The sequence below is a fragment of the Diospyros lotus genome, chromosome 5, assembly GCF_014633365.1.
Source record: "Diospyros lotus cultivar Yz01 chromosome 5, ASM1463336v1, whole genome shotgun sequence".
Lineage (NCBI taxonomy): Eukaryota > Viridiplantae > Streptophyta > Magnoliopsida > Ericales > Ebenaceae > Diospyros > Diospyros lotus.
Window position 1 is genome coordinate 2,806,693 of NC_068342.1, and position 13,291 is coordinate 2,819,983.

Below are 13,291 nucleotides of genomic sequence, written 5' to 3' on the forward strand. Positions count from 1 at the left end.
ATTGAAAAGTCCAGGGGGGGCCTTTTTATTATTACAACTATTAAACATTAATTAGCCTTAAATATTAATAATACTAAAAGTATGTTTGCAACGAGGATTTGAAGAAACTTATGACTTGAAATAAATTAAGGATGACAGTGAAACTTACCCCCTCTCTCTCTCTAAAGGTATGGTATTGGTATGAACAGGACCGGCTCAAGAGCTTAGTTAGGGGGCTCAAAGCCATCACTAATTTAGGGGTCTCAACCCTTTAATAAAAAATTAAAATAATTATTTATTTTATTTTAATAATAAAATTAAAATAATTATTTATTAAACTAAAGAAATTGAGTCTCTAAATAATTGCCTCACCAACCTATCCCTCCAGGCCGCCGTGAATATGTACACTGAAAATCATCAAAACTAGAGCTTATATAAGTGGGCTGCCACTAATGCCAGTGCCCGGAGAAGATACGCATATGGGCCCCCATGCATATTTGGCTATCAATTATGGGTGTCAAAAGAGCCGGCCCGAGTCGACCCACGGGCTTTTTAAACGAGCCCGGTCGGGCCCGGGCCCGACCCACAGCCCCCCTACAAAGGGGCCGGGCTGGGCCAGCCCGTGGGCTAGAGGGTCGGGCCGGGCCCTTAGCCCACAGGGCCTAGCGGGCCGGGCCCGATGGGCCTGGCCTTTTTTTTCTTTTTTTTTAAATAATTTTTTTAAAAATAATACATATCTAAAAATTAATTTGCTTCTTTTTAAAATATTTTCTATCTTAATTCTTAAGTTTTAAATATTATTTCATTATTTTATATTTCAAAATTCTATATGCGTTGTAATTTTTCTTGTGAATTGATATAAAAAATAATGTACATTATAAAAGGAGAATGTTTATTTATAATTTAAATATATAAAAAATTTAATTTAAAAATTTTAAGTAAATTAATTGATGGTTATTATTTATATATATTACGAAATTAAATTTTTTAATATCCAATATCAATAATTACTAAAGAATAACAAAATTAAAAAAAAAATGAGTAAGGGCCTTATTGGCCCATAAGGGCCCAACCGGCCACGGGTCGGGCTGGGCTGGGCTATGGTCCCAATTTCTTTGGCCCAATGGGGGCCAGGGCTCGGCCCGGCCCGTCACCTCTACTACCAACCCCCCCCCCCCCCCAAAAAAAAAAAAAAAAAAAAAAATGGAGTGCAACCGTGCAAATGTTTTAAGGAGACAGGATAGGTGGTGGGCGTTAGGTAGATATATGGCTTTAAAAATGTTAGCTTCAGATGCATGCAGTTGCAGCCAGTGGCTTGCTCTCTGCGGCCACATTTTATTAAAATAACCTTATATATACAGCCATCCCGCTTGCTCTTCACATCCACCACCATGCCTCCCTTCCGCCGCCTCTGTCTTCTTCGATCTACGTATAACTTTTCTTATCATCGGAATTGTCAAACCTCTCGGTCCTGAAATGGAGCATCAATATATATTGATTATATTGGTGATTTGTTAAATAAATTATTATATTTTAATTTAAGAAGATTAAATTGTATTATTACTATATTTTAATGGCAATTACATAACAAATATTATAATTACAAGAAATTAAATTAAAAATAAAATTATAACTATATAATACCAATTAATTCATTCCATGAGACTTTTTATATCTGAATATATTTATTAATTAGTAAAATATTTTAAAATATAATATATTTAATACAAACTTATAATATAAATATTAATATATTATAAACAAGTATGTTAAATGAAAGATATTCATTTAACTTTCTTCAATTGCGTACTTAAATATTTATGTTCAACAGCAAAGCAGCACTGCTGTATAGTTTAAAACATTTTATATTTGGAGAAACAAAGAAAAGAAACGTGAAATAAAGAGTTGGGGTATTTTTTATTATTTTTAAATACTTACTTAAAATTAATTAAGGATAACAAAATCACGTCTCAATTATTAAACATTAAGTAGACTAAATAGCATAAGCAGTCATTAAATTTTACATTAAAATACAAAAATATCATTGAACTCAATTTGTAACTTGAACTTCAATTTAATATAAGATCAACTTACAACCAGATGAACACAAACTATATCAGAGCACAAGCTATGTACAAGCTTTTACAACACTCAAAAACAATCCTCTATTATCTTTCTTACTTATTAGATTTCATCATTGAAGAAGAAAAATCAGAAAATAAAGAGATTAGGGTTCTTCCTGCTTTTAAAGAGAGAGAGAGAGAGAGTTCGCAGATGCGTTTAGCCTTTAGAATGGCAATTACAATTCCATTGAGCTTTTTATAATAAGGGACAAGAGATATAAGTCATCGGATAAGCTAATATAATGATCATCGGCTCCAATAAAATAGCCATATAACATGGTATAAAGACAACAAGAGTATGTTGCATGAATTCATTGCAAATGAACATGAAATGCAAATCCAAAATTACCTACTAACATATATATCAAATATTTCTTGAATCATATATTAATAAATTATAAATCAACATTATTTAAATTACAAATAATAACAAATTCCCCTTATGATTCAAAGAGGGTTGATTTTTGAATTTGACTAGTGCCCCGGCTTAGTCTGCCAGCTATATGTACAGGGACCACATTGGGGTACTTTTCTTCAAAGTCAGGGGGTTCCTTGTACGCGGTGAGCTCGGATCTAGTCACTATTTCCGACTGGGTCACCATGATTAACCTCCTCCCACGTCCTGTCGGGCCGGGTGTGGGGGGCGTCTGGGATGAACGATTTCACCTTTTGGACCAAAGATGGCTCAAACTTGGCTACAGGAATCAATTTGGTTAACATATCTGCTAAGTTAACCTCACTTTGGGAATTTCTAAACTTTAACCTGACCTTTGGACATAACATCACTTATAAAATATATTCTTTCATAGAATGTACTATTTTTTGATAAGTGTATTACACTTTGAGAGTCGCATTATACCTTAAGACATAGGATCTTTATTCCCAATTCTTGAAGAATCCCACCTGATTAGGAGAAGAACCTTTAATCTTTAATGCTTCGCAGCTCTTTTGTTGTGATTATGTTGGCTTTTACGGCTCTATACTTCAACCACTCTGACTCAGATTCTTCTGATTCTTCTTCTTCCACTTTTATTTGCTTCCTTCTCAAACATACTACCTTTTTGCTGCCTTCAGCTTCTCTTCTCTTTTACCATCCCCTCTCCCATAATCCATCTCCTCCAATCTTATTTTTTTAAGCGATGTGTTTTCTTTATAAACACTGATATCCATATTGACATTTTGTCTAACAAAGGCAAAATGGGTATTCTCACTCACTCGCCCTTAGCTTAGTTGATTGACCTGATCTTTTTGTTCAAATATCATTATTCTTTCTTTATTGAAAAATAAAAACCATTATAGCAATTACATAAAAACTAAAAAAAGCCATCAATCTCGCTATATTTCCTTCACAAAAATACAATCTTTCCCTTTTTATTTTGGTGGGGATGGGGATGGGATGGGTACGGGTACGGATTCCATGGGTGTTTTGAGTATAGACATTAAATAAACTTTCCCTTGTTCAAGAAGTTGATACATTGGTCTGTCAAAATGAATTTGCAGTTGGAAGCTAAAGGGCACGTCCATGTGCAGCCCACCCACTTTGGTTGCTTTCAGTGATATGCCCAAAGGCTCAAGGTTATTTTTTTAATTATTATTTAAACAATGGAAAGAAAGATGCATGAGATTGTTAGGGGATATTAGAGAAAAGTGCAGAAAACTCTGGCAACTTCCAAACAAGACCACCCATAGAAACTTATCAGGATCCTTCATCTTCACCACTCTTTAAGTGTCCACAAAAAATATGGGCATAAAAGTACGAAAGTATTTTTTTTTTCTTTTTTTTTGGTGCCATATTCAGAAACTCCCCCCCCCCCCCCCCCCCCCCCTCAGTGACAATGCTAAGTAATAATTTACTATCTTGAATGTCATATGCAGATAGTCTACAATCTCCAAAAGAGTCTTTGTAATTGGAAGACTTCCAATTATGTCAGTTGCTGCCATGTACTATCAAGTTCCATACATTCGTTCTTCACCCTTCTAACTGCAAAAATACAAGGGAGGGTGTCACACCATAGGCAAAATTTGGTTGCCGAGTCCTGTTTCGAATAATGAGGTTATGCCTCGTGAATTTATATCTGCATGGAGAGATTGGCTTCAAACAACGTTGTCATTCTGCAGTCTCTATGAGGTCGTCTTCATGGTCCATGCATTTGTTCCCCTCATTCTGGACCAAAAATGTTCAGATCTTCGATAGCAGAATCGCGCCCTCACGCGAGATCACGTTCACAACTCTGACCTGGATTCAAGGTCTTCATCAGGGGGGTTGGGGACTGATGTTTGTGCTTCACTTGGAGATGCCACTTGCTCCTTTGGATCAATATCTTCACCTAGGATTTTCGCAGTGAACCGTCTTGCTTCATTATCCAGCTCTGTCCACTCTGAAATAATTCTTCTAGCACCCTTCAAGAGAGTAACAAGACAATATCAAAAGAAGAATAAAAAAGACGAGGAAAAAAAATAAAAACCACCAAGGTGCAAGACTGGCTGGCTTGTAGAGGAAGCAGGTCTTTGAAATTACTTCTTACCTGCAGCTTTGGTTCCTTTGTCATGGGATTGTTACACAGATCTATGGTTTTCGCCTTGGGTTTTGTGGCATTACCACACCAAGATTCACACCATAGCCATTCCTGGGGGAGCGAAAAGATGTGTACCGCATGCTGAGCATAGTTTGGAAGATCCTGAATCATACAAATGGCAAAGGAATTAATATTCATAAATGAAACAGATTCCGGGGTGGGGGAATCTCTTCGGCAATTCTTATAAGAAAAAAATATGTTTCATAAGAAAGGGATACAATAGGACCAATGACCATTTCTATGGGATACAATAGGACCAATGACCATTTCTATGTTTCATAAGAAAGGGATACAATAGGACCAATGACCATTTCTATGGGCCATCTAGATGCATTGCATCACACTTCTAAGGAAGAAGGAATTTGGATAAAATTCACATGAGTGATAAATGCAAAACTGAGATTGAAGCATGGGTTGCAATGATGAAAACAAATACTTGCCTGATCCAGATTGGAAAGACTGTTTGGATCCTTGCTAAGGTTTTCGTAGAATACTCTTAAATTATCTCCTGCAGCAGTTCCTCGGAATTTGACCAAATCCACTACGTATAGAGCACTGGAAGTGGGATACCAATATAAGTCTGCAGCTCTTATGTAAGAACATGTAAGCAGTAAAGTGAAAAAGAAAGCAGATACCTACCTTATGTGATATGGTCTCCCTCGTAAATGTTCCTTCCAGAAACCCTATTAAAGAGAAGTCACATGAATTTAAGCTGCAGTCTATCAGCACATGTTTCTTGAACTAGATAAAATTATAATAATGCCCTCACAAATAAAAGAAACGAAGAAGAAAAGAAAAGTTTCAGTACATACTTGTCTCCAAAATCGATAGCCATCCATGTCCTTATTGTTGTCACAGAAAGGAGTATAAGCAAGAGGTCTTCCTTTTATATCCATGTCATAGAGTTCTCCCATGTCAGCCCGGACAACCTGATCAGCATCAACAAATATAACCTGAAAAGAAACGATAGAAATTGTCAAGACCTATTAAAAATATAGAGATGCATGAGAACTGGGAAGAAATAAGCAACAAGGTAGCACAATCACTTGATGCAGGATTCAACTATCAAATACCTTCTCCAAGGAAAGTGGAAAAATAACATCAAGAAATAGGATTTTATACGCCCAGATGATTCGCTGTTTTTCTTTCTGTTTATGCAACCAGGTAGGCCATTTATAGGTAATTAATTCATACTCAAAACCATAGTCTCTCGCCATATGCGGAATCACATCCTGTAAAAAGTGTCATGAACGAAAGATTACTTGCATGTTACCCAATCCAATTATAAGCTCCTGAATCATTGAAATAACATACAAAAACGTAAAACAAAAATGTAAAACAACAGAAATGGTCTGTCCAAGAAATATTAAGACCTTGAATTGTGGAGAAAGGTAGTTCTTTATAAACCAGAACTTTACTGGTCGATGAGTGTTCTTCAGAACACTTAGGATCATGATCTTCAAAAAGCGTTCATATCTGCAGAAGAAAGGAAAAGTATGTAATCATTGGTAAATAATTACTTTCTCCACTAATTGTGTTTCTTACTGAAGAAAAAAAAAAATAATCACACCAGCTCTCTCCACTCCATGACAACTTTCTTTAACTTAATACAACATGCCCACTCAAGGACAGGGAAGGGGAAGAATAATTCCTTATAACCTTGTTTCCTTTTCTTTTGGTAAGTAAGTGAATACATAAAATGAAGCAGCCAAAAAGTGGGGTGAACCCCATAAAAAGAAGAATAATAACTCCTTACAACAACAGCTCATCTCCTTCTCCATCCCCTCTTCCCCAAAAAACAGAACGGAAAAAGAAAACACTTGGGCAGAACCAATAAACAGGGTTACAGGAGAAACATAAATGGACTGGATAAGGGAGAAGAAACTTACAAGTGCCCAGACGCTATGGAAAATATATTAATTGTCTTCCCATGTCGCACCCCAGTTCCGTGCTCCTAAAGAATACAAGTGTCAGCCTTCTCAAAGATTATACCAATACAGTTGAAGACAGGATTAAGGGGTTTGGCCACCAGGAATCGTTTAGAAACAAGCAGAAATGTTGGAGATCATAAAGAGTGATTGCAGATTTTAAGGGCTGTCAATCACTCTTTATGATCTCCAACAAGAAATAGTAATCAAAAGAGAATTTTCATGATGATCAGACATAAGAAATGATTGAGATCCAGAAGGCATATATACATATATAAGGATGATTTTTCAATAAATAAGGAAGAGAGAAAATCACCACTGAAGTGCTTTGACTCTTCTTATGCTGCTCACTGCCACCAATAAAACCAGAAGCCCATTTTAAGAAATTAGAGTTCCAACTGTTCTGGTTTCCCTGTATTACCAAAGAATGTGTAAGATCCAATGTTCTGAAACATCTAGTAAACATTAGATACTAGCAATTGGATGAAACATGTTCACTACGGATAAGTTCTGACTTTTTTCTTCTCTTGTGAATGGATGCCATCATCAGAAGAAACCAGCAATTTCTCACGCTCCTTTCCCTTCTTCTTCACTACTTCCAGGTGAACCACTTTGCCCCGCAAATCATTGATAGTGATATGTTTCGACAAAGGAATGTCTTTACTTCCCTCACCATCTTCTTTCAAAGCATAAAGCTCAGAACTTCGACCTGGAGCAAGCTGCAGGTACCAAACCCCAGGAGAAACTTTCATTTGCCAATATCCCAAATTGGCCATCACAATGGTATCAACCATGTGTGGTCTACTCTTACTTCCAAGGATAAGCTGAAGGCCTTGGGGAGGTTCACGATCTTTCTCTGAACAATGACCTGGTTATGATGGCCCATCAATTAGAAGGTTTTATTACTGGAAATAACTACCAGTGTTGCAAGCATGTATGGAAGGTACTTCAATTCTGGGAGCAATGATTTTACCAGTAAGAACAAGAGCTTCAAGTTCAAACACTGCTTGCAGTGTCCTTTGGTTGCCAAGGTTTTCAAGCAATATATTATCGAGGTCATGGCTGGAACATTTACACATCAAAACAGAGATTGAAAAAAAAGAAAAGAAATAAAAACTAGAAGTAAATAGCTGCTAAACTGACATATGATGTTCACAGATATCAGAGAATGTTATTAAAAATGTCTAAACATTAGGAGAGAGGCATACACGGCAATAACAGGCTCAACAAGCCACGGTTCAGGAACGTCAAGATTCATAGTGAGGGTTTTGGACAATGGCATATTGGCAAAAAAGGCTTTGGGGCCATTCACTGTATAATCTGTGCTGCTGAAATCATCCTACAATATGTTCAAGAAAATGAGACTGCTACAACGCAGAAAGAATTATACAAGAACAGGTGTATTAGAAGTACCATTGTTGGCACTATGTATCTGTAGTAGTTCTTTAAAGGAAGGTCAACCAGGGAACTCTGCCAGGAAACCAGTAATATATTAGTTTGTCCACACTATACTAGAGTACCTATACTGATATCAGATAAAGAAATATGTAGAATAAGGAATGACACAGGGAGCAAGGAACAACAATATATAACAGGAAAATGAAAGAGGAATGCAGCTAAGAATTAGAAATGTGCAAAAGTAGTTCATAAAGGTTGCTATCAATCTCGTATAGCACATAAACCTCCGAAACTAGTTTGTACAACTAGCACTAGCAGTGTAATGGTGCCATGCTTACAGGTATCCTCGAATTATGAGCTATAGGTTTCCTGTCATGGTTGAATAACAGGTGTGTTTTTCTACTTCACAGAGAGAGAGAGAGGGATGCCTTAAATCAAATTATATCAATCTTCAACTAAACAGAACTAAAAGACACCAAAAAAGAACAAAGATAACATGCTGTATTGTTGCCCTGTTAGTGTACAACTTAGTAACATCAACACAACCCACAACAGATGCAGACCATGCCCACTACAGACTGAAACCTATTTTCTACTTTTATATGTAATGCTCATGAACTATTGATGGTAAATATATATGAATAAAATTAAAAATCTAAATGATATGAACTAGAAATGTTTAATTTAACCAGATAATTCCTACACCAAATGAGTGCTCAGGTCTTGGCTAACCTGACAATTCTTACTGCAGCAGGGAGGTTCTAGTGTCCAGCCAATTGGCAAGATTGCCATGTAACATTGAAATTTCAGAAGGCATGAGTCTCTTTGGATTTGTAGATCAGAGGTTCAGATACTTAAGTCTTAGATAGCAGCAGGCATCCGCCATTTCTACCCTTTCTCACTATTACTATTTGTATTGTGATGGTGATTTTAACTCTACCCTTTCTACCCTGGATTGCCATCTGCAGACATAAGCAATTCATTTTGTTTGATTTAAATAGTGATGGTGATTTTGACTCTAGATTATTTCATAGTGTGGCAAATGGTTGCAGTGGTCCTTGACTTGCCTAGGTATTCCTTCAAATGGCAATCCAGGCCTGTTTTGGTTTGGAGTGGGGCTTTTTCTTTTGGTGGCAGGGTTTCTCTTACTAAACCATGCTTGGGTCTCTATCCTTTGTACTACTTGCCTTTATAAAAAATCCTTTGAGAGGTTGCCTTGAATATGTCAGATGCTTAGATCTGACAATGGGAACTCTCCTCAGAATTGGGGAGAATTGAGAAGGATCAAGAGAGAATGAGAGAGAGCAGAGAATGGAAGAGGGAAGAATCGAGAGAGAGAGAGAAGGAGTGGGATCCGTTTATTATATACTGATCCATTGCTTGCGACAAGGGGCCAAAGGCAGCCAAATTCAAAAATAGCATAACCATATAACTACCAGGCTTATTATAGTAAGGCCTACACTGCCTTTACAATATGTAAGTATCCCCCCTGCCTTTATAACCGTAGGCACATGACAGAATATTGAGAGGTTCAAAAGAGAATTTCTTTGGTCTCAGAATATTGAGGATCACATTCTGAGATGGGATGAGCTGTGTAAACTCACTTTGGCTAAGGGTTTAGTTCTTGGAGGTTCTAAAACATTTCACTTTTGAGGAAATGGTTATGGCATTTTCCTCTGGAACTGAATTCTCTTTGGAACTGAATGATTGGAAGTAAATAAAGCCTCCGTCAGAATGGGCAGGATGTCAAGGCTGGTCTCATTGCCTTCCATCAAAGTTCTTGGAAGTTCATATTGCAAGAGGCTTCTTTGTTTCTTTCCTATATTTGGTATGACAACGTGATGGTTGATATGCCCGCTTTTGGGAAGACTGGAGGTTAGGAGATCATTAAGCCAATCTTTTCTTCCTTTGTAATGGCTCTCTTCACTCCACATCGCCCTTGTCTCTGGTTTCTTTGATTACAGGGATGGTTCTGCTTCCTGAATAATGATAGAAAAAATCCAGATATGATTGGTTTACCTGGTACTCTTACTTCTTTCCATCATTTTCTAGGGTTAATCATAGGGTTTGAACCCTTGAAGGCTCTTTTGTGTGTCTGTGGGTAGAGGATGCCCCATCCCCCACTTGTACTCTTCATTCTTTTTCTTAACAATATTTGCTCTATTCTTATAAAAAAAATTATTGTTGGTTAGTACAACATGTGCTTTCTTGTGTGTGTATGCAACTGCCCATAAGGGGGGCGTTTTTTCCAGCCTAACTGTTGTAGCTTAAGTAAGAAGACTTCAGTAACAAAAATATCAAGTAGGTTTTTTGTTGATAAGAGGGCAAACCTTAGTAGCAATGGTAAAGTTGCTCCTTTGTGAATAGATGGTTATAGGTTCAAGATATGGTAATAGTCTTACTGAAAAAAAGTAAAAAATAGGGCAAGACCTTCTCACAGAAAAGATCCTTCCCAACCCCCATAAAGCAAGAAACCTAAGGCATTGGGGAAACCCTTTCAGGTTCTCTGTTTATGCTACTAAAATTTAGTATCCACATGATATCACCAAATTGGCCCCTTATTCATGAATGGTTGGATAGAAGTTACTCATTGTAACATGACTCGTAAGGGCTTAAATCTATACAGAAAATGATATAACTTCTGGAAAAGCAGAGCAAACCATTCCCCTATTAAAATTAAGAGACTCCAGTATAAGCAAAGAAGTTTTGAATGCTGTACTTGACCAAATATGTTACCAATAGTTTTGCAGGATAAGGGGAGCGCTACTCTCTATTGCATAATTTGCACATGCAAACCAAATTAAAGGTACAAATAACGAAATGAATTTTAATCCACAATGAACCTCAGCTTTCCAGAGTAGGGGAAACCAAATTATGATTGTTTCCACCATAATATATTAAAACACAATATAGAAGAAGCACAAACATTGTGCCTTGCCTTATTCCTTCCGATAGGAATTCCCATCTAAGAGTTTTTGGTCATTTTTTTTGTCTTAACAGTTATATAAAAATAATTCCCTTTCTCTACTTGCCCCTAATTTTATAATATTGAATTGATGTCAAAGTAAAATTGTAGTAGAACATTTCACAATAAGAGAAGCACTTTGAACATTTAACAAGATAGAGCACAAAAAGAAAGGCTGGCGTTTTGAAGGTTATGAGAACATGCTAATGAAAATGTACTTACCAGTGGATTCAGTACAATCCTCATGCTTGGCTGAACCATTTTCCACAGAACTCGAAGAAGTGAAGACAACTTTTGACCAGAAGGACTTAAAGGATCAATCACGGCATCAATGTGGATGGTACTACTTTCATTGTTCAAAACAACAGCACTGTGCATAGCCCAAAAGGGAGAGAAATTAATTCCAAAAAATAGAAATTTCTACTCATTCAACAACTGATTGTCCTAATATTCATTAAACGAATATATTAACAAGTGCAAAAACATGTGATAAAGTCAGTATAAAGGGAGCTCAAGACCATCAGTGACCGTTGGGACATGCTGCGAACAATTACTAACAATACTGAAAAGAATATTCTTTCCAAAATGTCAGTTTTTCTCTATATGCTCCATCACGAGCCTACTAACAATACTGAATCAATAATGTCATACCAATTCAGCAGCTGCAAAGACATTCCCCATAAAAAGAAAACAGAAAAAAATTGAGAAAACAATGCTGTTTTGAGATAAATATCACTCCTATAATACATCTTACATGGTTTTGCACTAAGAGTCTTCTATAGACAAACACAAATATTATTCTTCCACCTCAATTCAGTTAATGGAGCAATACCAAGTGAAGTTGAAGTAATTTGGCATTTTTGTACTTTTTACTAGGACATCAACAATACCAAGGACACTGAGAATACTGAGACATCTACTGTGTAGATATTTAAAGACAAGTACAAACGAAGGACCGATGAGATAATTACCACAGAAGAAACTCTTACATAAAAATACAATGTTCTGATTCTGATAACTTTTCCATTGCATTTCTTTGCCATCTTAGATTTAAATACAATGTTCTGATGCCTTGATCAGAATCATTCCCTCTATAGTACTATCTTCACATCTGACATTTCCTCAGGCAATTTTTGTTCCACTTTAGTTACAACTTACAGATATCAAATATTTCAAACACATTTGAGAAACAGCATTGAGAAAACATTAGCAAGTGCAGTCATTCAATAATTATTTTATCACATTTAACGCCTCAAATAATCCCAGTGAGACTAATCTAGTAGGCTACCAAGATTGCTAAAAACTTCTATGTACTGCCCAAGTTTACCATCCATGTTTATATTAATGTCACATTAAATGCCTTTGGCATCCTACCAAAACAAAAAAACAACATATAAAAGCTTAACCCCACTAGGTGGGATTGCCTACATGGACTGTAGCTCGCTAGTTGGCATCCCTACCAAAAAAGGAATAAAAATTGGCATCAACATTTTCATATTTGTGTTTCAAGATTTTGACAACTGACAACTGAAGCAAGAAAGAACGTACTATAACAAAAAAATTCTTGAAAACTAATGACAGCATATTCAGAATAGAAAAACATTCATACCTATATTTTGCATTCAAAATCTCAAAACGAGCACTTTCAGCACTTCGATCCAGCAGAGCAATTGAAGATGAGACAAACATAATTATATCACTGATAAATTTGCTGCAAGGACAAAACCCCCATCCCAAAACACACACAAAAAAAAAAAAAGAAAAAAGAAAGAGAAAAAAAAATCCTTTAATGAGTCAATAAAATAAGATATATAGAAATGCAAAACAAGGTAAAAGCATCTAACATGACAGCTAAATTTCATCAAGAAAAGCATAAAGAACCTTAGAAAGCATGTAACACAAGCACTACCCATAATCACTAACACTTCATATTTGGTGAGTTTTTAGACATGTGATGTACACATATTTTCATGGATTGGTACACATATTTTCATGGATTGGACTTGCAATGGATGTATTGGACATGTTAGGATTTTTAACAGATTTTAGAACATTGTTTGGGGTAAAATATTTTTCTTTAAAGAAGAAAAACTGTTCATGGCCAAGTTTTTGGCTAAGGAATAAAAAACACATTGGAGTCGAATAACGTCTTCAAAAAAATATATTTAAATTTTTTGAATGTTGAGTAATGTTTATGTTATCAATATTATGGATTTAATGCTATCTTTACATTGGATAACAGTACTTTTGCCATATTTTTGTATGTTAGTATTATTAAAGATAGAATGATATCATCACATTAGATTAGTGATACTTCTATAT

At 36.0% G+C, this 13,291-nt stretch overlaps 2 protein-coding genes across 2 annotated transcripts in view; both read right to left on the bottom strand.

Moving 5' to 3' along the window:
• LOC127802370 (uncharacterized) overlaps window positions 1-3,113 on the bottom strand; it is a 38,417-nt gene extending 35,304 nt beyond the window's left edge. Inside the window, exon 1 of the mRNA XM_052338133.1 lies at window positions 3,023-3,113. The gene's annotated coding sequence lies outside the window, so the exon portion shown is untranslated. The remainder of the gene's footprint in view (window positions 1-3,022) is intronic.
• An 832-nt stretch (window positions 3,114-3,945) lies between these two features.
• Window positions 3,946-13,291, bottom strand: part of LOC127802369 (UDP-glucose:glycoprotein glucosyltransferase) — a 31,832-nt gene continuing 22,486 nt past the window's right edge. The window contains exons 23-37 of the mRNA XM_052338132.1: window positions 12,579-12,680; window positions 11,192-11,339; window positions 8,020-8,076; window positions 7,815-7,945; window positions 7,580-7,668; window positions 7,122-7,474; window positions 6,923-7,018; window positions 6,568-6,632; window positions 6,052-6,154; window positions 5,752-5,910; window positions 5,491-5,631; window positions 5,318-5,361; window positions 5,119-5,233; window positions 4,628-4,780; window positions 3,946-4,502 (exon numbers count right to left, since the gene is read on the bottom strand). Of these exons, the coding sequence (XP_052194092.1) occupies window positions 4,326-4,502; window positions 4,628-4,780; window positions 5,119-5,233; window positions 5,318-5,361; window positions 5,491-5,631; window positions 5,752-5,910; window positions 6,052-6,154; window positions 6,568-6,632; window positions 6,923-7,018; window positions 7,122-7,474; window positions 7,580-7,668; window positions 7,815-7,945; window positions 8,020-8,076; window positions 11,192-11,339; window positions 12,579-12,680 (1,933 nt within the window). The 3' untranslated portion in view covers window positions 3,946-4,325. The remainder of the gene's footprint in view (window positions 4,503-4,627; window positions 4,781-5,118; window positions 5,234-5,317; window positions 5,362-5,490; window positions 5,632-5,751; window positions 5,911-6,051; window positions 6,155-6,567; window positions 6,633-6,922; window positions 7,019-7,121; window positions 7,475-7,579; window positions 7,669-7,814; window positions 7,946-8,019; window positions 8,077-11,191; window positions 11,340-12,578; window positions 12,681-13,291) is intronic.